Genomic DNA, 24,755 nt, shown 5'->3' with positions numbered 1-24,755 from the left:
AGGAGAGCAGCCTCCGGTCAAGGAGCACAGCCACGTGTACTGACCGGTGGTAAATCTTCTCTTCGATGGTGCCTGCGGTCAGAAGCCTGTACACGGTCACCTGTTTCTTCTGGCCTATCCGCCACGCTCGCTCCCGGGCCTGCGGCAGAGAGATACAGCTCAACAAGGGCCCTTCTCGGCGATAAGCACTGACTAATAGCCGGTTGCTTACTTCCACTCCCGAAATTAGAATTTTGGCTAATGAGGCTAAGTACACCCAAGGCCTATTAAGGAAGATAAACAGGCAGGTGACAAAACAGACCTAGCCAACTCTACCTGGAAAACAATGTGTGTCTGTCCCCTCCCACGTTCTCTTTTTACCCATGTCTAGTGTGCCTGCTACGGGAAAACTGTGAAGACCCTTACTCCAAGCTGAAGACAAGCTACAACCAAGATGTGAGCTATATGCTGAGGGTAACGTGGCACCGAAGGACGCTCCCGAGTGCAAGTCATCAGATAGTATGTCACCAACACGCTCCTTTAAACAAAATAAACGGACCTGCACGTCTGTGCTTGGGTTCCAGTCAGGGTCATAGATGATGACTCGGTTTGCCCCTGTCAGGTTGACTCCTAGGCCACCCACCCGAGTGGTCAGAAGAAACACAAATATGGATGTGTCCTAGAGGTAAGACACACAACACTCAGTATGCACATGGAAGACCAGTTCCAGCTCTTCACCTCTGCCTTTACACATTCTCCACACGGAAGCCTGTTCCCAACACAAGCAATGGGTTACACCCCACAAACCTTTGGTCAGTCAAGATCCCATCTCACAGCTTCTACTTTTAACATCAATTATATTAGCAATATTTAAACCTGGGTTTTCAAGAAGGAATACACATTCTCTGTTTAAACACACACACATCCCAATAATCCAGAAATGCACTGAGTTAAAAGCACCCACTGCCCAATCCCAGATGTAGGCACTGTGGGTGCAGACCTCTCCTTCTTTCCCCTCTGCATAAAGTAACACCATGTAACTACATCGTTCTGTTCACTTGTTACCTCATTGTATCTTGTAATCAGTGGTTGTCTTGAAGCTATAGCAGTGGTACCATCCATCTTGAGATAGGAATACTTTTGGACCCTAAGGAATACTTCAAATATGTCCAACATCTGTTTGGGAGAAGGGGTGGAGGATGTTAAGAGTTTAAAAATCAAATATACACCTCCAGTGAGTACTCCACATTTGTGTAAAGAGTCACATCCTCCCCAAAAGGCTTATATTAAAAGCGGTTTCCTGATTCGAGGAAGATAAATGTAACTACTGCAAGAATATTTTTGGTATTTCCAAACTGTTACTTCTTACAAGTTTTGTAATCAGCACGGCATTTATTTGAGTTCAGACCCAAACTCACCTGCACCCCAGAATCACGTGGTAATAAGCCTTTTGTAAAAAGCCAACTTCTGGGCACCAACTCTAGAGAAAGATCCCATCTCCCAAAGAGCTTTGCAGGCTGCCACTTCAGTGTCAATGGGTGGATTTGCCTTTGGAATCAGTATTTTAGACAATATCTCATTTTTTGAATAATGGTTGTGAGTCATAAAGAACCAACTTGTTTCTTGTATGAGGTTTGTATACTCACCTGTCTGGACTGAGAAAACAGCAATACTCGTTGGCCCTGCTTGTGCCATATTTTCAACAAGGACTCAACAACTATCATTTTCCCAGAACGTTTCCAGTGTCCAAACTGATCTTCCCCTAGTTCATCATCTGGAATACCTTTAAGATTCTTGGGGCCTCCAGAAAAGAGATCAGGGTGGTTGCAGATTTTTCTTAGGGCTACAAGTCCAGAGAAAATCTATGGTACAAAAGAATTACATGCACTCAGATTACCCCACGTAAAATACTATTCACTCCGGAAGGAAAGGAAGGAGGCTGTTTGATATGTAACACAGATTAAAAAGTAATTCTTCACCAGCTTCTTAGTTTCCTCCCTAATCACAGCGTATTAGGAGCTGGAAGAAATCAACCTTTACACATCTTCTTTTCCTGATAGGGCAAGTTCGCTAAAAACAAAAAAAATCCTTTTGGACCAAACATATCTACCAGGGTCACATTCAACTGCTGATGATTTATTTTCCCTCTAGAAAAAAAAGTATGCAGCTCACAGTATATAAAAAACTGACTCACCTTTTAAATATAAATAAGAAACATCATGCCCATCTAAAACTTAGGGAACTCTATCATGTAACTTAACAAATGCATTTATTTTATTATTTTTTTTAACATTTTTATTGGAGTATAATTGCTTTACAGTGGTGTGTTAGTTTCTGCTTTATAACAAAGTTAATCAGTTATACATATACATATATCCCCATATCTCTTCCCTCTTGCGTCTCCCTCCCTCCCACCCTCCCTATCCCACCCCTCTAGCTGGCCACAAAGCACCGAGCTGATCTCCCTGTGCTATGCGACTGCTTCCCACTAGCTATCTATTTTACAAACAAATGCATTTAAACATTATACTCCTAAGTACCTCACTAGAAGTTCTATATTTTAACATGTGAGTCAGAGGTTGAAATTCCCTTTACCTTTACACTAGTTTATCAGAAAACATACCCACGTGGAAAATCCACGGATGGGAATGACGTGCAGGACTTTTCACGCAGCAGAAGGGCTTGGAGACCCCAAGTGAGACAGCCCACCCGCCCGCCCCAACAAGAGGGAATCTTTCACAGGTTTCACCCCTGACTCAAGTCACACTCACCAGTATAAAAGCTCAAGTGGAAAAAGATAAATCATAAATTAAGCCAAAAATCAAAGAGTATGGTAGTTTTAACTAGTAAACAGTTAAACAAATAAACAGTAAACGATCTGAACAAAGCAGGAACCCCATCACCACTCCCCAGAGTCATCTGTAACTTGTCTTTCTTCCTGGAGATCTCTGCTGTCCAATACAGCAGTCACAAGCCATGTGTGGCCACTGAGCATGTGAAGTGTGGCTAGTCCAAATTGAGATGTGTTTACCAATGTAAAATATCCAATTTTGAAGACTTAGTACAAAAAAGAGTAAAATATCTCAGTAGTTTAAAAATTCTGATTACATATTAAAATATTTTAGATACATCAGGCTAAATAAAATATATTATCAAAGTTGATTTCACCTGTTTTGCTTTTTAATCTTTTTTAATGTGAGTACTAGAAAGTTTAAAATCACACATGTGGCGTGCATTCTCTATCTACTGGACAGTGCTGATCTAGACCACCTAAGGCTTCACAACTTGGAGACACGTGAAGATAAGTTAAGGGGAGATACAGGAGAGATGAATAAATGTGAATGATTTAAAAACCTCCTAGAGATGCCAATGACAGATGAAATAAATAGTAAGAGCTGGGTAAAAGAACAAAAATGCCTTAATCTGGAGGAAAAAACATGTAGATACTACGGAACACAGGCAGCCTTGTCACCCACACTCATCTCTATCTGGCTCCATGCAGGAGGCAGGAAAGTGTATTTCCGAGCATCCCATGCTACTCACAGCTGTACCTCCAACGAGGATGGATCAAGGACTAAGGAAGTCTTACGTGTCAAATAAAAATACAATTCACACTTCAAGATACTGAAGCACAAATAAGTTGAAGAGTTTACATGAAGCTTTTGACTAAAGCTGATGATAAACTTACTACATGTGCTTAATGAAGAGACGTTTACCCACATATATTGCTGAATATGGCCAATAACTAAAATGTTATTACTTATACAAAAATGTATTACAATAATTCTTCCTCTGTGCACCCCAGCAGTCCGGGGCTGCTCCCGACATGCTACATAGGAACAGCAATCCCTGTAGGACCCACCATTACAGACCCTGTTGTCTAGTGCATTCTTCCACTAGACCACGCAGTGCTGGGTTCAAGTGTAACAGTGCTGCAGTACAGATAAAAAGGGAGCATGCTAAAACTGTGTTCTCTTACTTCTGGAAGGGCTTCAAATGAAGTGAAGGTTCACACCCAGATATTTTCAAGAGGGTAATAATAGTGAATCCTTGACTAGTACTAGTTTCCTTTCCTCCCCCACTTTCCTTGGTCCACAATTCTTTCTCCAGCTTCTATTATTTGGCTGACCTGCATCTCTCCATTGAGAATTCTGTAAACTTCTTTGGAATCAATGAAATTTTGGTAGACTTTATGTTGCTCATCTGTAAGACGGCAAAATAAGACCTAGGGGGAGAATAAAAACAGAGCTGAAAAAAAAACTTAACAAAATAAAATAACTAAAATATTAACAAAATTTACTCATCAAAAGAGCACAATGTATGTAATTTTCACAGTGTAAGTCTTATTAAAAACAAAACAAAAAAAAGCCACATCTCAGAGCTGAGCAAAGAAGAGCTCCCTCCTCTCAACAGCCCCCTCCTTTTCTGTCTTCCATCCACTTTTTGGTCCCCATGCCATTTGGTCCCCACCCCACTATCCCGGGAGTCCCTGAAGCCTGGCTTCCTGCTCATGGGGAAGTTCAGGACCAGGTGCACAGCGCTTCCTCCATCCCAGCCTCCAAGTGCTCAGACCATCTCAGCTCGCAAGCCCCTCAACCCACACTTCACTTCAGCGAACCTGACCAGGGGCCTTAACCTTGCCTGGCACACCCCCTCCCTTTCCTGGAGTTCTAAGCCATCCCCAAGTTTACCAGACTCACTTCTGACAACCCCTTACCCTGCCAGCCCAACGGCACCTACTAATCCATGCCCCCACGTTCCCCTCACCCACCGACGTTCTGCCTCTCAACCCTCCTCTCTTTCTCCAAGACCACCGCCACCATTTCACGGCCTATGCTCCTCGGCTAGTCTCAAACCCACGGTATTTTCCTTCAGCTACCCCTCTGCCACCCACTGCATCTGCCCTGCAAACTTCCAAAAGAAGAAGAACTCAACTGCCTGCCTCTCCACTCCTTTCTGGTAAGTGCTGAGTGCCGCTGGAGACAGCCCCACCAGGGCGGCGCCCTAGAGAGGACCCCCCCGCTCAGCACCTGCTCACACCCAGATGGCCGTGACAACACTCCTCACTCTCCCCAAGCCACCCACCCACCACCTGTGTCTCAACCTCTACTTAAAAACATCAAAAACAAAAAAACAGAAATAGAAACTGAAGCTATCAGGCCTGATTTCCTAATGTTCACTCTGTAAAATGTATCTACTTCTTCATCTGCCACACCTGGTTGTTTTCCTTTATTCTCAGACCAGTAGGTCCCTACATGGGACCCAGGACAACCCTTTCATCTTTGCACCAGATCTGAAAACCCACTCATCTTCCTCAGATCAGTGCTCCACACCTTAGATGCTCCAAAAGCTGAGGGGGATGCTTCCCTGGTGGCGCAGTGGTTAAGAATCCGCCTGCCAATGCAGGGGACACGGGTTCGAGCCCTGGCCCGGGAAGATCCCACATGCCGCGGAGCAACTAAGACCGTGAGCCACAACTACTGAGCCTGCGCTCTAGAGCCCGCGAGCCACAACTACTGAAGTCCGCGCGCCTAGAGCCCGTGCTCCGCAACAAGAGAAGCCACCGTGATGAGAAGCCCTCGCACCACAACCAAAAGTAGCCCCCGCTCGCCGCAGCTAGAGAAAGCCCGCACACAGCAACAAAGACCCAACGCAGCCAAAAATAAATAAATTAAAAAAAAAAAAAAAAAAAAAAAACTGAGGGGGAAAACTCCCTGAAAGGATGTGCACAATGACCACCTCCACTTCCCCGCCCTCCAGTCACTCCTGAGCCCAGCAGGCTCACCTATCGTAGGCAGGTATATACAGCTGTAGACTACCCTGCCCCACAGCACCAGAGACCACACCTGTTAGCCTCACCTATTCTATGTGTGAAAAGCAGGGTGAATGACAGGTACACCTGTGCTTTAGGAATGTTTTGATAATTCCTGTATTTACAGACCTGTTCGTTTTTATCTGGCAAAGAAAGGCTCATTTTGACATCCGACTTCATTCTCCGCAGTAGGTATGGATTTATGGTATCTCGTAGAACACATGCACACTTATACGCAGTTTTAACCTTTAATAAGAGAAGAGGGGAAACAATTACTGTATATCTAAGGAATGCATTTGTTCTTTACCTCTCAATTGATTCCAATGCTTAAAAAAATTTTTTTAAAAGAATGACCAATGGTTGTACAAAATTGTTGGAAACAGTAGAAAAATGGTTTGTAAAAATTTAAGTTCCATATACTCCAGGACGCTGTAGCTTTCATAATAATATCATCAGTAAAAAAAAAAACAAAATGAAACTTCTCATTAACCAAAATGTACGAAAGAACAACTGGTAATTTTGTGCCCTGTTCCACCTCTATTTAATTATTATTATATAGTTAAACCCTAAAGTGGAGATTTATTCAGTGCTTGACCCCCTCTAGGGAAAAAAACTGCTTTCAAACAAATCTCACTTTATAATCTTGTACTCTCCAATAGCCACAAAGGAACTGCTACTCCGCAGGACTGAAGATCAAACACTAACTCAGGGAAACGCTGCAGCAAGGGGAACAGCAGATAATAAGCAGAGATTACTGCCCACAGGAGACTCAGAGGGTAAGTTCAAGAAAAGCCCTATGATCCCAGAAATGAAAGGTCACTCCAGCCTAAAATGGAGCATATGGCTCTGTAATGGAGCACAGCCACATGAGATGGGTATTAACTGTCCAGAGAAAAACAAAGACCCACAGTGCAGGAAACCACTCTCTCTGCAATTCACTTAAAGGCAAACAAAGAATTCAATAAATTATTGATACTTTGAAAAAAATCTAAATAGGCTTAACAACCTAGTAAATACTATTTAATGGAACAAGAAAATTTCCAACCAAAGCTTAAATTTAAGAAAGTTGTTCAGCAAAATGAATAATAAAAAGAGCCTGAATAAACACAGAAAAATTCACGTTAAAAAATTAACATGGTAAAAAAGAAAACACCTTAAAAGACCCTAAGAACACCTCACTCGTCTGTATACATGTATGTCATGTATGTGTGTATACCTTGTATGTCTAAACATAAAAACAGTTTTACTTGGACCAGCAAACAGTAACAAAGAAACTCCATTCATCAACGACTTTTGGTTACAGGTAACCCTGTAAATGTATCATTAAGACATTGATAAAAATTACCTGAAGATGATAATCAGGTACATTTTATGGCTTGTAATGCTGAGATAAATTTCAAAATTTAGCAAGACACTGCAGTCCTACCAAGGAAGCAAGTACATTATTTAAAATCTTCCTAAAAATATATACAGCATGTGAAGGAAACTCTGCCCACATGCTCGCGTCTATCTCCATTTCTCTCCTCTCGAAGAATGAGTGAGATGCTGATGGCGCTGGAAACCCAGGGCTGGGCTGGCGAGTGGCCTGGCAGCTCGCTCTCTCCTGCCCGTCTACCCTTCTGGAAAGTCCGCCCGCCCCCAGCCCACTTGTGCTGAACTTGCAAGGGTTGGAGCTCAGAGTGGCTGGGGACGGGTCTGTTTCTCACACCCCACTCTCCCCAGAAGAAGATCTTAAGCTCTAAACTGGGGTGGGGATGTGACAGCAGGGAAGACCAAGAAACCCTATTTTAGCTTTGACGTCACGCCACGTTCTCCAGTCCAACTTTCGAGCCAATTCTATATTGAATTCCCTTCTGCTTCTTGTGTCTGCCTCTCTGTGAGTAAAAACGCATAGTGGGGATCCAACTGTGCTCCTCCGTCACTCCACCTCCCCACTGCTATGGAAAGTGGACACCTTGCTGAGCCCGCTCACGCTTCCTTCCTATTCCTGAGGAGGCAGAGTGATAACTCCTCCCCAGTTCTGCCTCTTCCAGAGCCCAGTGACCTCAGGCAAGTCACCAAAACGCTCAGTCTCAATAACCTTGAGCATGAAATGAGGAGGCTCAACTAGATGACTCCTCGGGTTCTTTTCAGTTCTAAAATCCCCTGCACAGGCTTAATGTACAAATCCAAGAGGCACTCCATGTTTTGGGTAGTTAATGTTCTTCCCCCTCACCCTCCTCAGCCTTTTAGGTCCTAATCATCCCTCACCCAGGAAGCCTGCCTTGACTCCCACAAGCTCTGCTATTGGCTATCTCCCCTGAGCACAGTCTTCATTACCCTATACTATGATCATCTGTTTATTTACCACTTTCCCCCCTGCACACTCTCCACTGGACCAGGAATGCTATTCAAGGGAAGGCTCTGATTGTCAGCCATTCCCCATCATTTTAGCCCCAGCCTGACACACAAAATATCTGCTGACAGACTATCTTCTTGGGATTCACTATTTCATGGCAACTATGGACTTAAAACAAAAAGGAGCGAATAAAAGCAGTACCTCTGCTCCCAAGGACTTTACAGTCTAAAAAGGGAAAAAAGATAAGTGCACAAACTTCTGAAACAAGGACTTCAAGGAAGAAACAGACCATATTTGCACCGCCTCAAAGTATCCCCCCATAGATGACTTATTAATTATAAAGGAGAAGTGGTAGCTTCAAAGAGCTTAGAAATCTGACACACAACACCTTGCCCAGTAATCAGACCACCACCGATGAAGGGACAGAGCAACAGCATGTGCCTCCAGATACGAGTAAAGCACTGAGAAAGACAGGTCACTTCTGTGATACTCCTGCCCAAAAGGCATAACCTGACTCCAATCACAAACAATGGAAAACAAACCCAAGGTGAGGCACATTCTATGAAATAATAGGCCTGTAGTCTTCAAAAATGTCAAGTCATAAAGCCAAAAGAAAGATCAGAGGAACAGCTTCAGATTAAAGGAGACTAAAGAGACATGGAAATTACTGGAACAACTGGCACAATGTGAATGACAAATAGATTAGATAACAGAATTACATCAATGTTACATTTCCTCCTGATTTTGATGTTTATACTATGGTTATGTAAGACAACATCCCTGTTCTTAGGAAATATACACTAAAGGATCTGGAGAAAAGGGGCATCGTGTCTACAACGTACTCAGATGATTCAGAAAAAAAAAAGTATAAATTTGTGTGTGTGTGTGTGTGTATAGAGAGAGAGAGAGAGAGAGAGGGAAAGAGGGGGAGAGAGAGAGAGACAGAGCGACAGAGAGAGAGACAGAGACAGGTAGGGAAGGAGGAGGGAGGGAAGGAAAGATAAAGCAAATATGGCAAAATGTTAGCAAAATGCTAACAATTAGGGAATCTAGGAGTTCTTTTTACAATTCTTGCAACTTTCTGTTAAGTTTGAAATTATTCCAAAATAAAGAGTTAAAAAAAAAAAAAGAACAGGATACATGAAGGATAACGGGGATTCAGTGGAGGAAGAGAGCTCTCGTAAAAGTTAATTAAAAATCAAAAATCATTTAATCTCAAAATTTTAAAGGTATTAAAATGGTTTCTGACAGTCCTCTAATCTTAAAGGTCTAAAATTCTTTTTCTAGTTATGTATTTTATTTCTGGCTCAGTCATAACCTGGCAGGTACAAGCCCCTACCTGAGAGCTGTGCAGAGACCCAGCCTCTCATGGAGGCTGGAGCCTGCCCCCAAATGCCATAAACCGCCCTCCAGTTGGCCTCACCTCCTAACGTTCCTGTCTGTGACAACCGCACTCTACCAGTCACCAGGCCTGAAACCTCAAGGGTCTGCTGCAGCAAGCTCACCACCCCCCCACCAATTTCCTTTATCTTATCAACCTCCACATCTTGTTTGTTCTGCCTAGAAAACGCCACTTGGGACTCTTGCTCTGGACCTGCTTTCTCAGGACCACCACCCACATCTAGGTCCAGGCTCTCATCACCCTCACCCCCAACGATTCCTGCAGGTCCCTCAATGCCAACCTCCCTCCCACAACTACCTGCAGCCTGAGTAACCCTCCAAGGACAGCCTGCTCCCAGCCTCCTGCTCAAACACCTTCAATGGCTCTTCCCTGCCTAAGCGCTCCTGCCTCCCTTCAAGGCCCCCACTGCCGGCATCCACAGCTTTCCTGCAACTCCCCCAAAAGCATCTCCAGTCCAGTCAAGCGTGTCTCTTCACTGCTCGTGGTCACACAGAGTGGCTGTGTTCATACTGTTGCTCTAACCTAGAATGTCCCACTTTTCCCAGCCTGTTTTCCCAGGATCAGGTTAAAGGGTATAGGTCTTGTTAAGTCTTCCCTGGTGTCCCCTTTTCTAAGCTTGTAAAGCACTTTATAAGATGCACTACCCAATTTGCACTATTATATGCTGTCCAGAAGTGACTCACTCTTATCCCATAATTTCTGACTGCTCTTGAATATTTTACATGATTTTTTAAAAACTCATCTGGAAAATTATGCGTTATCAAGCAAAAATAATTTTGTGGTTTTTATCAGATACCAATTTATAAGCTTGGTCATTTCCCTTACATTCTGAATGACTTGGCTACAAAGTATAGTATTTAGTAGGAACGTTTTAAATATTAAAATACCAGAAGTGTCACCTGCCTGATACATTACCTGTACTGGGGAGGCATTTGAATACCCCCCCATGGTGATGGGGACTGAGAACTGCTCCATAAACACAGGCAACGTGCCCAACTTTCCCGGGAAGATGAAATCAAAGAGTGACCACAGTTCACGGAGGTTATTCTGCATCGGTGAGCCAGACAGGATGATGCGATGAGGGGTGCGGAACTGTTTGGGGAAAGCAAGGACTTTTCTGTTAAATTCACCTTTAGCAGATGATCACCAACCCTACCCCAAAACACTCCCATGCAATCTTATTATTTAACACAACTACATATTATTTTGGTCTCCTCTAAAACGTAGACATTTTATGCAACTTTAATTCTTCAATTACACATAGATTAAAAAATATATATATAGGGGAGAATTTTTCTTACTGTTCAAGCTGAAGACTATGGACTAGAGTTGGATTTGGTTACATTCTAACAACTGATCCCTACAAGAGACATTAAGTAATATGAACAATTAGAATTTTAGAAAACATGATGAAGTGCAAGAATGAAAAGTGTTCTGCATTAAGGCAAAATGTGTATTTCAAATTCCTTATGCAAAAGCACAAGGAAAGATTCAATAAGTCTGTTACTAAAAGCAGAGTTTATTCTCAATTAAATATTATCCACCTGGAAACCCTCCTTGTTATAAGAGGTCACACCTGTTTGCAAGCAAGAGTGATGGCAGCATTTGGATTCCGAATTTTGTGTCCTTCGTCCAAGATCACATAGTGCCAGTCATGCCTGCTAATATCATCTTGCATCAGTCGAACGTAGGAGTAAGAAGTGATCAAAATTCCATGACAATGAGCAATATCTTGAATTAGTTTCTCCTAAAATGATGACAAAATGGTAAAGCCAGTTTTAAATAAGAAGTTAAATGAGCATGACTCTTAAAATCAACCTTTTAAGGACTTCCCTGGAGGTCCAGTGGTTAAGACTCCCTGCTTCCAATGCAAGGAGCACGGGTATAATCCCTGGTCGGGAAACTAAAATCCCACATGCCACGTGGCATGGCCAAAAAAATAAATAAATAAAATCAACCTTTCATGTGGAGAAAAGGGAACCCTCCTGCACTGTTGGTGGGAATGTAAATTGATACAACCACTATGGAGAACAGTATGGAGGTTCCTTAAAAAACTAAAAATAGAACTACCATACGACCCAGCAATCCCACTACTGGGCATATACCCTGAGAAAACCATAATTCAAAAAGAGTCATGTACCACAATGTTCATTGCAGCTCTGTTTACGATAGCCAGGACATGGAAGCGACCTAAGTGTTCATCGACAGATGAATGGATAAAGAAGCTGTGGCACATATATACAATGGAATATTACTCAGCCATAAAAAGAAACAAAATTGAGTTATTTGTAGTGAGGTGGATGGACCAAGAGTCTGTCATACAGAGTGAAGTCAGTCAGAAAGAGAAAAACAAATACCATATGCTAACACATATATATGGAATCTAAAAAAAAATGGTTCTGAAGAACCTCGGGGCAGGACAGGAATAAACACGCAGATGTAGAGAATGGACTTGAGGACACGGGGAGTGGGAAGGGTAAGCTGGGACAAAGTGAGAGAGTGGCATGGACATATATACACTACCAAATGTAAAATAGAGAGCTAGTGGGAAGCAGCCACATAGCACAGGGAGATCTGCTCGGTGCTTTGTGACCACCTAGAGGGGTGGGATAGGGAAGGTGGGAGGGAGACGCAAGAGGGATGAGATATGGGGATATATGTATGTATAGCTGATTCACTCTGTTATACAGCAGAAACTAACACACCATTGTAAAGCAATTATACTCCAATAAAGATGTTAAAAAAAGAAAAGAAAAGAAAGAAGTAGCCATAGATACCAGGAACAAACAGGGGATGGGCAGGGAAGAAATAGGTGAGGGAGATTAAGCGGTACAAACTTCCAGTTGCAAAATAAATGAGTCAAGGGTGAAATGTACAGTGCGGGGGAATGTAGTCAATAACTATACAATATCTTTGTATGGTAACATATAATAATTAGACTTATCATGAAGATCATTTTGAAACCTATAGAAATATTGAATTACTATGTTGTGTAACAGGAATTAACATAGTGTTATAGGTCAATTATACTTCAAAAACAAACTCATAGAAAAAGAGATCATAGTTGCGGTTACCAGAGGTGGAAGATGGGGGGGAGGAGGAATTGGATGAAGGCAATCAAAAGGTACAAACTTCCAGTTATAAGCTAAGTACTAGGGATGTAATGTACACGTGATAAATATAATTAACACTCCTGTATGTTAGGTATGAAAGTTAAGAGAGTAAACTCTAGAGTTTTCATCACAAGGAAATTTTTTTCTATTCCTTTAATTTTGTATCTATATGAGAGGATGAATGTTCGCTAAGCTTACTGTGATAATTATTTCATGTGTATGTATCTCAAATAATTATGCTGTACACCTCAAACTTCTACAGTGCTGTATGTCAATTATATCTCAATAAAACTGGAGGGAAAAATAAATATAATAAAATGTTTAAAAATTTTAAAAAAAATCAACCTTTCAATCATGATGCAATCTAAGGCACTTTATAAATATGTACACAAACATAATACATACAACAGAATTATACATTATCAGCAGTGAAGTTTATGTTTCATTAATCTGTAAGTCGTAAACACTGACTAGTATGTCCACTACTGTGGGGGAGGAGGGCTCATAAGAAGACCAGAAAAACGTATAACATGTAAACACTTACCCAATTTTTATTTTTCCAAAACATCCTTTGTGTCAATCCTTGTTAAACTGAAAACAACACGGTAGATGGAAAACGTTTTTTTTATAAAACGAAAGAAAATGAGAGAAAAGCCAAGGAGACAAGAAAGACAAACCCAGGAGCTCTAATGATGTATAACATGAATTCAAGAAGGACAGAGTACAAAGGATATAAAAGAAGTGATTTTAAAAATAATAGAAAAAACTTCTGAGGAGAGACTAGAGTGTATAGAACAAAACACCGAAACAGCCATACACCTGCGTACAAACCTGTTAAGATGTCTGAATCCCAAAAACAAGGGAAAACAAGAAAATGCTGTAGCTTCTAGCCAGAACAAAACAGACTGTAAAAAGATTCCCTGCAAAGGAAAAAGACTACCTGCGTTGGATATCTTTTCTGCAACACTAAATATGTCAGAAAACGAAGGGCAAATCTTTCCATAATTCTAAGGGGAAAGCAAAGACCCTGGAATTCTGCATTGATCCAAATTAGCAGTCATGCTTGACAGAAAAAAATAACAAATTCCACCTTTAGCTCGGCAAGGACAGAAAATAAACCAGCAAGAGATGGCCTAAGAACAGCATGCTACCTCCAGCCGGTGCAGGGGTGCGGTCACTAAAAGAATGCAGCTCCTTTCCCTGGTGGGAGAAGAAAGGTGCTCAGGACCCCGCACTCTGCACAAGAGCAGGCAGCAGAGCTCCCCGCCCCATGCTCATCACAGACTGAGTACTCACAGCAACTCTGAGAGAGGACAGAGGTCCTTACCCCCAGTTTACAGAGGGGAAAACTGTGGCTTAGAGATAGTAAATAATATTCTCAGGTCACATAGCTGGTAAAGTGGTGGTAGGATTTGAGCATAGAAAAGCAGCCAACTCCAAAGCTAATATTAACTAAATATTAGGCAACACTGCCTCTTACTTTACTATAAAAGAAAATATTTTTAAGGGAAGATTACATGTAATATACCTACCATTCTTAAATTATTAAAACAATAATTAATATTAAAACATTGTTTTAAGTACTAATGAAACTGTTATGAAATTATCTAAAATATAAAAAGGGATGTATTTTTGCATGATTATAATTCCAGTTTAACAAAACCTAGAGTGAGAACAGAGGAAATTAAGAGTGTACTAAAAATCCCACCTTATCAATGGTAGAATGGGGCACAGGTGATGAATACTGTTCAATTCTTTATCATGACAGAAAAACAGACTGAAATACATTCATTAAAAATTTAAGCCCATTTATTGATTAATAGTTGCTACTTCAGCATAAATACCAGAAAAGTGATAGACTGTAGAACTATCAGGAAAAAAACAGATATAGGAATAGAAAATTTTCTAATAGGAAATAGAAAAAGAATTAAGAAAATATAAAAAGCAGAAAATACAATAAACAGAAAATAAGATAGCTGGTTTCAGACCTAACATTTATGTCAGGGTCTCCACGTGACAGTGGGCTGTCAGCAGTGACCCTTTCCACTAGTAAAGTACAGCCAAAACCTGGCCTTGTGTTTAAGAGATGCGACCCAAACTAGACTGGTGCTGAGAGTTAAGAGTATGGGAACTATTAAAGATATCCCAAGGAAATGCAAACAGAAACAGGGCAGGATCAGAAATACAAACATCAGACAATAAGAAGTGAACAGGAAAAGGAGTGCTTCTTTTGTATTTTTAGGAGACAACACACTAGAGAGAAGAGCCAGGCGTTTACCTGCCTGCCCAGAGCACTGCACCAGAACCCAAGGCACAGCCCTTAGAGCGGTGCTGGCAAAGTGGCACATCCACAGCCGGCAGGGGACACGGCCACAGCTTCTCAGAGTTCGACAGTCAGAAGAGACAGAGGAAGACTAAAGGCAACTAAAAGTTTATAGTTAGGATCCAAAGGATCTGAGTCTCTCCATCAGTGAGCTCCTTTTAATAGCTCTCAGCAGAGTCTTAACCCACACAAAGATACTCATTCCCCACACCCTACTGAGGCTGAAATCAAACCAAGCAGCCAATACAATTGGCTAAATAAAGACAGTGAGACAGTAAGATAAAAACAAAAATCAGTGAAGCTTAAGGACAAAACCTGGTAGAATTGATAAAGAAAAAAACTAAGTAACTCTTTGAAAAGACCAAAAAACAGACAGACCTCTGGAAAGTCAGCCCGAAGAACAGACTCAGATGGGCAGCATGAAAAACATTAAAGGAGTCACCGCAGAGGCCGAGAACACAAAATGTTAGCCAAGGCCACGTGCAATCCAATGCCAAAGAATCTGAACTTTGACAGAGAATCTGAACATTACCAAAATGGACCCAAGAAAAATGAGACAAACCAATCAGACCAATACTGAAGGACTTGAAAAGGATGTTATGGTTTTCCCACCAGAAGTCTACTAGACCCAAAGGGCTTTACGAGTGAAGTAGGAATCAATCCTGTTATTTAAACGGTTCCAAAATGCAGAAAAAGATAGAAGGCTAGCAAAACCCTGTTTTCAAAACTGACAGAAGCAACATACTCACACAGTGTGTGTACTCCCCAACTAGAGATTCCTTACTTTATAAATAAAATCTAGCACTATACGAAGCTAACAAGGCATCACAGAAATAGAAGAATAGCTAAATATTAGGAAAACAAATACAATAATTCATGTAACCATAGTCATACAAATTTTATAAAATTCAACATCTTAAAAAATATTATCTTAATAAACAAGGGTTAAAATATTTTTTAATTCAATAGAATATAAAAGGGTGTAACAATGGCCAAGAAAATTTTGAAAGAGGAAAAGAGAAACTTTTCTCATGTCATAATATACTCAAAACTTCAGAGTTAAGAGCTACAACACCTGGTACTAGTAAAGGTTCAACAGGTGACAGCTGTATTATTAATATGACTACTGTTTTGCCATCTTCCTATTCATGATCTTCCGTACCTACGCAATACTATATCGAGGGCCACACCCGATTTAACCATTTCCTGACTTTTTTTTTTTTTTAACCTTATGATGAATGCAGCACTAAATACCTCAAGGCTCACAGCCTTACAAACACACGTATAGACTCTCCCATGCCTCACCTTACCCACTTCTCCCTGACTACACTGCTATTCCACTGCCACCGGCTCTGCCACAGTGGCTAGTGTCCAGTGTCCAGTGAGGAAAAGCAGGCTGTCCAGAGATGCACTGCTCCACCTCGAACACATCCCACCAGTCCTGAGACTTTTAGAAGCCAGAGCTGATTTCAATAGCTCCTCCACATCTGAATTTTCCACTGAGATTCTGGGCAGGCAGCTATCCCAACTCTATCCCCATCTCTTCCTCCTCCTGGGACAGCAGTGGCTGCCAGAAGTCATGAAGCAGGTAGGGCGTGCAACGACAGCAAACTGACACACAGGAATGCCCCGTGCCCTGTGCTACTCCAGGCACAGAGCTATGTGCCCAGAGAGAAATGGGAGTAAAACAACGACAACTGTTTGGGGCCTGAAATACAGCAGAAGTGAAATTACCACTCACATTTATAAAATGTCTGCTGGATCACAGCCAAACCCTGCCCATGTGGATCTACTTGCTCATGACCCTGGAACTCCTAACTGCTAGATGCAGTGACTCACCACAGCCATTCCACCACCCTCCAAGGAACGCCACCCTGGATTTTGGACATCACTTTACCACAGTTAAACAAGCGAGATGCCATGCCTCTCAAATACATACCACCAGAGTGATGTCTAGCTTCTTTGACATGTCTAAGAATTGAAGTTTATTTGGAAAATTCTGTAACGTTAACTATAGAAATACAAAATTTCTACCATATTCAAAAAGATGTATGATGATAAGAATCAAAGATGCTTTTATAAAAACAGTAAGAAATTTTTTTCATGTCCACGTTGAAAACATAACCTCCACTTAACAGCCACTGGGTAAAAACACATCTAAGACTATTTGTTTTTACCTGATTCAATCTCAGAATTCTATAACTGCCTAGACCGGAGTTTCAATAATGGTGAATTGTTGAATATTATGGACGTCTCTATCCAAACACTTAAGACAAATCATCTCGGGCGGTTTCAAATTAAAAGCTTGTAAAATATGTAACCTCTCCTAGTTTTTGCAATTAATAGGGTACATCTGCAATTAGCCTGCCTTACTGAATGCAGTGCTGTTGTCATTAAAAGATGTCTGTGAAAGTGCTGCTGTTATTATGGAGGCTCAGGAGACCAATCCCTCCTAGAGGGCAAACAGTGGACTGGTAGAAAACAACAGCCATAAATCACACTGTCAGGCAGCAGGCAGAGCAGAGTGGAGCACAGGCACATGAAGGCCATTCACGGTAAACACAGCACGGCAGCTTCCCAGGCAGGATTTACTGCACCTGTAATTAATTAAAATTTCCTTCAAGCTAAATCTTTAATAAACAAGGATTTGTGCTGACAATGAAGAAAAAAGGGCTCCAGCAACATAATTTTACAATATCCCTCAAAGACCAAGCATAGCATCTATCATTTCTTGTATCAGGTGTATACACCATCTCGAAAGTTAATGGGAACTACATCACATTGTGTTGTAATTTGTGTACCTGGAGTGGGTCTAAAATATTTAGGATGCTTGAGGGACCATGTGGCCCTTTTCTACTTTTATTTGTTATGTTTTTACTTGTCTCCCTTCCAGCTTTTTAAAAAGCCAAGTCTTTTTACGCTAGTGTTTCAGAAAACGGGCCTTTTTAAAGAACATGTGATGGTAGTTGCATCAGATGGCCATGTTTTCCTGTGGTCTGTTCTTTAGTCACACCTTGCATTTCCCAAAAAGAATTTTAACATTGTATTTCACTGTATCATTTTGGGGCCAATGAATCTAGACACGAAGGAGAAAGGTCTAGACGTGAATGAATATGAATATTTTTGATAAAGCAGGTGTGAACCTTCTATCTCCAATATATTTATATTGAATCAATCAGAAATGTCAGAGCATCTTTTCTCAAGTACTGAGATGAAGATGTCTACCATATTCTTCGTTTCTAATTGTAGGAATTACCTGAGTAAACACTGTGTGCTGGGGACCATACTAAGTTTATTGTGCACACATATTAACCCAACAAATCCTCAAAAAATTACCAAAAACAACCCATTTTCAGGAGATCAAACTAGGCTCAGAAAAGCTAAGTGACTTGCGCCAGGTCACAAAGCTATAAGATGGCAGATCCAAGATTCCAACCCTGGTTTGGTAATTATAAAATCTATGCCTTTATGCCATTGTCACATTTCCTAATCCTATGCCTCTAAATACCATGAATGGATCAAAATGATAATCTCTTTGAATTATCAAAACTATTCCACAGAATTACTATATCCTACAAGGCAGGGAAAGGTGGGAGAGCTATAAAGCGACAACTGTTTCAGAACATAAGCAAGAAATTTCTCAATACACATCTTCCAACAAATTGAAAAAAGGGTCCTTAATAATTAAATAAACTTTACAACACAGTGCTAAAGTTGCCACCCCCTGCTGTGAGTTATGGGATAAGAATTACAAAACTGCCTTCTTTTATTATCTTTTCGTATATTTTCTTTCCCCAACAAAATGATGAGCTTTTCAAGATCAGTTAAAAACATCATATCCATTTTTTGGAATCCTAATAGGATTTGGAATCCTAATCCTGCAATGTTATGTTTATAGTTATTCAACAAATAAATATTAATCAACTTACATATCAAGTTTCTCTCCATTAGAAAAAAAGGATCATAAAACATGAGAAAAGGATAATCTTAGATTCCTAATAAATGAGATTTCGACTGACCATTAAAGGAGATTCAGAGCCTGAAAATGTCTTTATCTGATTTGATCATTTGGTTGAAAATATTAGCCACATATTTTTTTGCAAGGTTGCTGGGTGTGCATTTGATAATTCAAAATTATGCTGTCAACCAAAGAGAATATTAACAAAGATAATATAGGATCACCTGGTGAGAGAGGTGGGAAGCTAAAAGGCAATTTAGGGAAGGAAAATGATAGATGATCTCCATTTAGAAATTGTTTGATCATTTGATAGCTCTTCTCTGAATGAAAAACTTCCAAAATTTCAAAGTTTTACATCTTACCAGCTACAACAAATCATTAGAAAAATAAAAATAATCTATTTGAATGATAAGCAGAATAATTCTGGCATTATTACTTTTTTAAGTTTTCCAAAGAGAAATTCTCTTCTCTTCCCTATTTTCTCCAGCACTGAATAACCCTATACCAGAGTGCTGCTACTATCAATACATTTAGACAGGACAGCTGGTGGGCACAGAAAGTTCCCCCATGGAAAAAAGAAATTTCAGCCTATAAGGATGGAAAGGAAGTTAGACATTACATGCTGGCTTAAAGGACAGACCAGCACTGACAGGATATTTGAAATGTGATTAAGAAATGTAAACTCTACTGCAATCTAACACACACCTATAAGCCAACAGGTGTGCATGGAGTGGTAACAAAGATCTGTACACACAAATACAAAAGGAAACAGCAAAGCGATCAAATGCCACTCAGTCTTTTAATCCAGAAGCCAGAGTTCTGATCTTGCAAGTGTTATAACAAGGCCTGTGCAGAGGAACTAACACGTTTTCAATATGTCGTCATCACAAATAATAAACTGATATTAACATTAATAATAAACTGATTGTGTCTCTAAGTGGAGAGTATGGTTTGAAAGATGCGAAAGAACATCTTTTCGATCTTTTGCATAACAGCTCACATCTTTAGAGATCTGAGATACTTTATAGTGAAAAAGGAACTGTCCAAAGAGTTAAGAGTCAGAGTAAAAACACAAGTCTACTGCTTTTCCTCAAAAGTTAAGAAACTTCAAGTTAAAGCTCTTGGTAAACCATTAAGTACTAAAAAAATTATGAACAATCATATATATATGCATGTGTCTGTGCATAACCAGACACCCCAGAAGGTGCAAATCACTGTAAACAAAAGTGAAATAACTGTTTGCCCTCTAAGCAAGTTAAGGAAGCAAATCTCACCAACAGAGACACTGACCAATGTCAATTCTATTTTCATTCATGAGTCAATGTATTTCATTTACATGAAGGTTGTTCTTCAGGCTATAATAACAGAAGAAACTCAAGTGAGCCATGATATGGTAAAGGTGTAAAAGAAAAAGCACAAAAGAAAATAAAAGGATAAGGAGGAACATGTGAAAAATTTGCCTTTTGAAGACATTCATCAACTAATGAATCCTAGTACAAGACTTTGCAATACAAAATATTAAGAAATGTCAATAGACAATGGAAGTGAAAAAAGGAATCAAAAATGTTTTACAAGGTCTTCCCTGGTGGCGCAGTGGTTGGGAGTCTGCCTGCCAATGCAGGGGACACAGGTTCGAGCCCTGGTCTGGGAGGATCCCACATGCCGCGGAGCGACTGGGCCCGTGAGCCACAACTACTGAGCCTGCGCGTCTGGAGGCTGCGCTCCGCAACAAGAGAGGCCGCCATAGTGAGAGGCCCATGCATCGCGATGAAGAGTGGCCCCCGCTTGCCGCAACTGGGGAAAGCCCTCGCGCAGAGACGAAGACCCAACACAGCCAAAAAGAAATAATAAACAAATAATAAATAAATTTTTTTTTAAATGTTTTACAAGAATGATGACAGGATAGTTACAATTTAGTTTGACTAGAAAAACAATCTAAGCTGTTATTTTCATGCTGCTGAAAAATAAAATCACTTTTTTTTGTTTTGATTGCGGCATTTATCCCACTTCATTAATTATTTCAACTCATTTGTTTTCTATTTATCATTTAAAATTCAGGGCAAAGTATGCTGTTTTTAACAATAGCTAGTAAAAGCAAGATTCCATCTCACCAAAGCTGAGCCACCAAATTATAGATACTCCTGATTCAATTTTATCAAAAGTTCTGCTTACTCATGACCATGAACAAAATGGGAATTTGGAGTAAACGGGGTACTGGCAGAATTATAGACACTGAAGTTTAGTGGCTCACACGTATTTAACTGAGCGAGGCAAACATTCAACAGCTCTCTCAGCTGGCACTGCTTTCATGGGGGCACAGAGACCTCACTCAAGACCTGTGAAACTCAGGACAGAAAGAACTCATAACAAACTGCCACTTCTTGTCTACAGAGTAAAACCTGCAAACCCACAGTGAAAATGTGTAATTATTATCTATTGTCTATAGGGCCCTTGGGATACAAAAATGATGAAGACATAGTCTCCACCCTGCAGAGCTTACAGTCTAGATGGTAGACAGACATGAGAATTAAAAAAGCATAATACAACCTATCTATGCTACCCAGAGGAGAACAGATGATAAACCTCCTTTTTGATAATGTGGGTAAAACTACAAGTAAGTAAGAAAATGCAACTTTCAAAGAACAGTGATTAGACTTAAATGGTAATCAACGATTCAGAGAACAAAAAACAACTAAACTAAAAGGCAACAGTACAAATTACAAAATGGCAGGCTGTTCTTTTGCTCATTTAAAACACATTTTAAAAGCATGTTAACAAATTCATTTATCAATTAAGAGTTAATTTATTACATTTTGTACCTACTTTCCTAAAACCGTTTAAAGCCACTAATGCCCCAAATCCAGCCAGTTAACTGCTGCATAAGCCCCCTGATTTCTGGTCCCACTCAGGGTATCAGGCTTGTGTTTCACTGGACAAGAACATGTCACCACCATGGACTGTTAGAATGATAAAGCCTGCATTCATTAATTGTTTTAAAAATACAGGGCTCTAAATTAAATCAATAACAGTACGTTTAAATGCAAGAAAGAAACACAGGAACATACACTTAATAAATAAATGGATCAAAGCAAAAACAATTATGTAAAATAGAGGGCTTTAAAATAAGCAAAAAGATTCTGAAGTATTGTAATGTTACCTTTTTGTGGGTAAAGGACCCAGTTTCGTGCAGAACTGCCACTCTGAATGGAGGCCACCACGTGTGAAATTCCTTCACCCACTGATGCATCACTGTCGTCGGACAGACAATTATAGTCGGACCCAACCCCTCGAACCTGCACCCAAAATGTCCAAGAAGAAAAGACAACCATGAAGGACAGCATATGGATGATCAACTGCCAAAAAACAAAAAAGAACAAACAAAAACTTAACAGCTCAAAAAAGAAAATCCTAGCTTTGGAAATTTACTGATATTTTCTTTAAAGAAAAAGCTATTGAGGATAAAACCCACCAAGTGAAATCCCTACAACCCCATTCATCAGTTAGTGAGTGCAGGTATTAAGAGGAAACACCAGCTACTAAACATCAAAAGATAATGTCTATAGTGAAGTAAAAAATAAAACAAAAATTACCTAACAAAAATACTTTTCTCTCTTCTTCCAGATTAGTGAAGGCATTATACAGTATATCTTAACCTAAGTGAACATAAGAGTTTCTTCAATTGGTGTGAAGCTTTATAGTCTACCAAGAGTTTTCACCCACAGGATTTCAACCAATCTCACAGCCTCGGGAAGCAAGCAGGACAGAAATCCTGCAGTGTTCAGGGCCGCTGAAGGCTGGTGTGCCCGAGGCCCCACGGTTACCAGGAGATGGAGCAATGCCTCAAGTCGGTCTTCTGACTGCTGCAGCCTGCTCTTCCACTACATGGTGCTGCTCTCTTCTCCACGTGATAAAAAACAAGTGGGTGAGCATCCCAGTGACCGTTTCTCCCGGAAAGCCCAGGCCAACGGAAGGCAAGCTGCTCAGTCCTTGTGTAAAGCAGCTGAGCACTACGTGGCAAGAGCTTTAACAAGAGTCGCATGTTGACCAAGCAATCCCAAGACAAACATTTGTGTACTGCGATACATACTGTAGCATTATTTATACTGTGGAAAAAGTGGGCGCTGACTGAACGTCTGTAAATAAGAGAAGGGCTGAATAAACCATCTTTACTACAGCACAGGCTGGTGGTTAGGAGCACTGCCTGGGTCTGAATCCCAGCTCTGCACACACTAACGGAACCTCAGCTTTTCATCTTAAAATAAGAATAATAACAGTAGTGATCATACCATTTATATGAAGATGAAATCAACATCTATAAAGTGCTTAGAACAGAATACAGTAAATATTATTAGGGTTTGGTAAATAAGATGGAATATAATATAACCATTAAAATCGTCTTTGAAGAATATTTAAAATCTGGAAGATGCCCGTAAGTCTTTTAAAAAACCAAATTACTTATGGAATCACCCCAATTCACTTACACATAGGGAGCCAGCAAACTGGTCATGGCCCCCTCTCTCAACATCCACACCTCCCCTCTCTCCTTCCGAACAGAACCACAGTTTTGTGCAGGTATCCCCTCTTCCTTCCCAGGCATGTACTCGATGGGACTCTGACCACTGTCTGGCTAGGGCGAAGAGGAGACAAGCCGGAATCATAGTTTGTCTGCAGCCTGTCAGCACACAGTGTTCCCCTGGCAACAATCACCAGTCCACTGAGGGGCGTGGGAAGACTGGCTTGCTCACGGTTAAGGAAGGACTTACACTCTAGGTCGGGGAGAGTTTCCTGTCTTGGTCTCTCCTGCTGCATGTGAACAAGGAAATACAGTGCAAGGAGATCTTATGACCACAAGAAGAATTGGCATCAGGAGAACCCAGGCCCCTGATGACATCATTGGGCTGCTTCTGATCATGCTGTGTCTACAACCTACCCCCTCTGTAGGTATGTGAACATTTAACCCAATTTGAGGCCAGGATTTTTTTACCTGAAGTCAAAATATCCTGATCCACTGTACACCATAGGCACCTGACTGAATCAGTACCATCCTGCCTTCCTTCCCTCCTGTTACCACGGAACAGGTGTCCCTTTTCTTGTCTGAGCCCATACCCCCGCTACATCAATGCTCCTACTACTGGAGCTGCTTCATCCTCAGTCCTGCTAAGGAGATGGATATCAATGAAATGAAAACTAAGCAAAAGTCAAACTAACTATGGGAATCTCTTCAACACTAGACTCACACTCAGCTCATGCCACCAGAGGCAACTGGGAGCCAAGACTGACAGAGGACACTGGAGCCCCACATGGCCTACCTCTCACTCATCCTGGAGCAGAGTCACTGGCACCTTTTAAACTGTCATTCTCCACCCCCTACCTTTTTCTGCCCAACGAGGATACTGAATATCGGGAGCTAGATCCACTGCACACACTTCCCCATGCTATCTCATTAACTCCCAGTTTCAATTACTGTCTCTGCACTGATGATGCACATCTAGGTCTCCAGCCCCAATCTCCTTCCTGAACTCCAAAGTACCATGCCTGGATGTCCAACTGCCGGCTGATCTCTCCACTCAGATGTCCCCACGGCACCACACGTCATCCTCTCCCCACCTGGCCCTCCTACCATGCTTCCTAATCCAAAGGAAAGAACTGTCACCCATTCTCCAGGTACCCCAATTGGAAATCCGGGCCTCTGCCCCTCTCCTGTTCTCCACTGTATCCAACCTGTACTGAGTTCATGTCACATCTACCTCCTAAATCCCTCTCAAAGTTACCCTGTCTCTCCATCTACACTGTTAACACTCCACTTCTGGCCACTATCATCTCTTACCTG

General features: G+C 41.0%; 1 protein-coding gene across 2 annotated transcripts in view; it reads right to left on the bottom strand.

Moving 5' to 3' along the window:
* Positions 1 to 24,755, bottom strand: part of ERCC6 (ERCC excision repair 6, chromatin remodeling factor) — a 70,028-nt gene that overhangs the window by 5,823 nt on the left and 39,450 nt on the right. For both annotated transcript variants that reach the window (XM_061196243.1, XM_061196253.1), the window contains exons 8-16: positions 22,083 to 22,218; positions 11,108 to 11,278; positions 10,447 to 10,623; positions 5,921 to 6,037; positions 4,109 to 4,204; positions 1,626 to 1,841; positions 1,045 to 1,155; positions 539 to 658; positions 45 to 139 (exon numbers count right to left, since the gene is read on the bottom strand). In XM_061196243.1, the coding sequence (XP_061052226.1) occupies positions 45 to 139; positions 539 to 658; positions 1,045 to 1,155; positions 1,626 to 1,841; positions 4,109 to 4,204; positions 5,921 to 6,037; positions 10,447 to 10,623; positions 11,108 to 11,278; positions 22,083 to 22,218 (1,239 nt within the window). The remainder of the gene's footprint in view (positions 1 to 44; positions 140 to 538; positions 659 to 1,044; positions 1,156 to 1,625; positions 1,842 to 4,108; positions 4,205 to 5,920; positions 6,038 to 10,446; positions 10,624 to 11,107; positions 11,279 to 22,082; positions 22,219 to 24,755) is intronic.

Source organism: Eubalaena glacialis, chromosome 1 (genome assembly GCF_028564815.1).
Source record: "Eubalaena glacialis isolate mEubGla1 chromosome 1, mEubGla1.1.hap2.+ XY, whole genome shotgun sequence".
Lineage (NCBI taxonomy): Eukaryota > Metazoa > Chordata > Mammalia > Artiodactyla > Balaenidae > Eubalaena > Eubalaena glacialis.
Note: the sequence above shows the minus strand (reverse complement) of the source record. Positions and strands in the feature narration are given on the sequence as shown.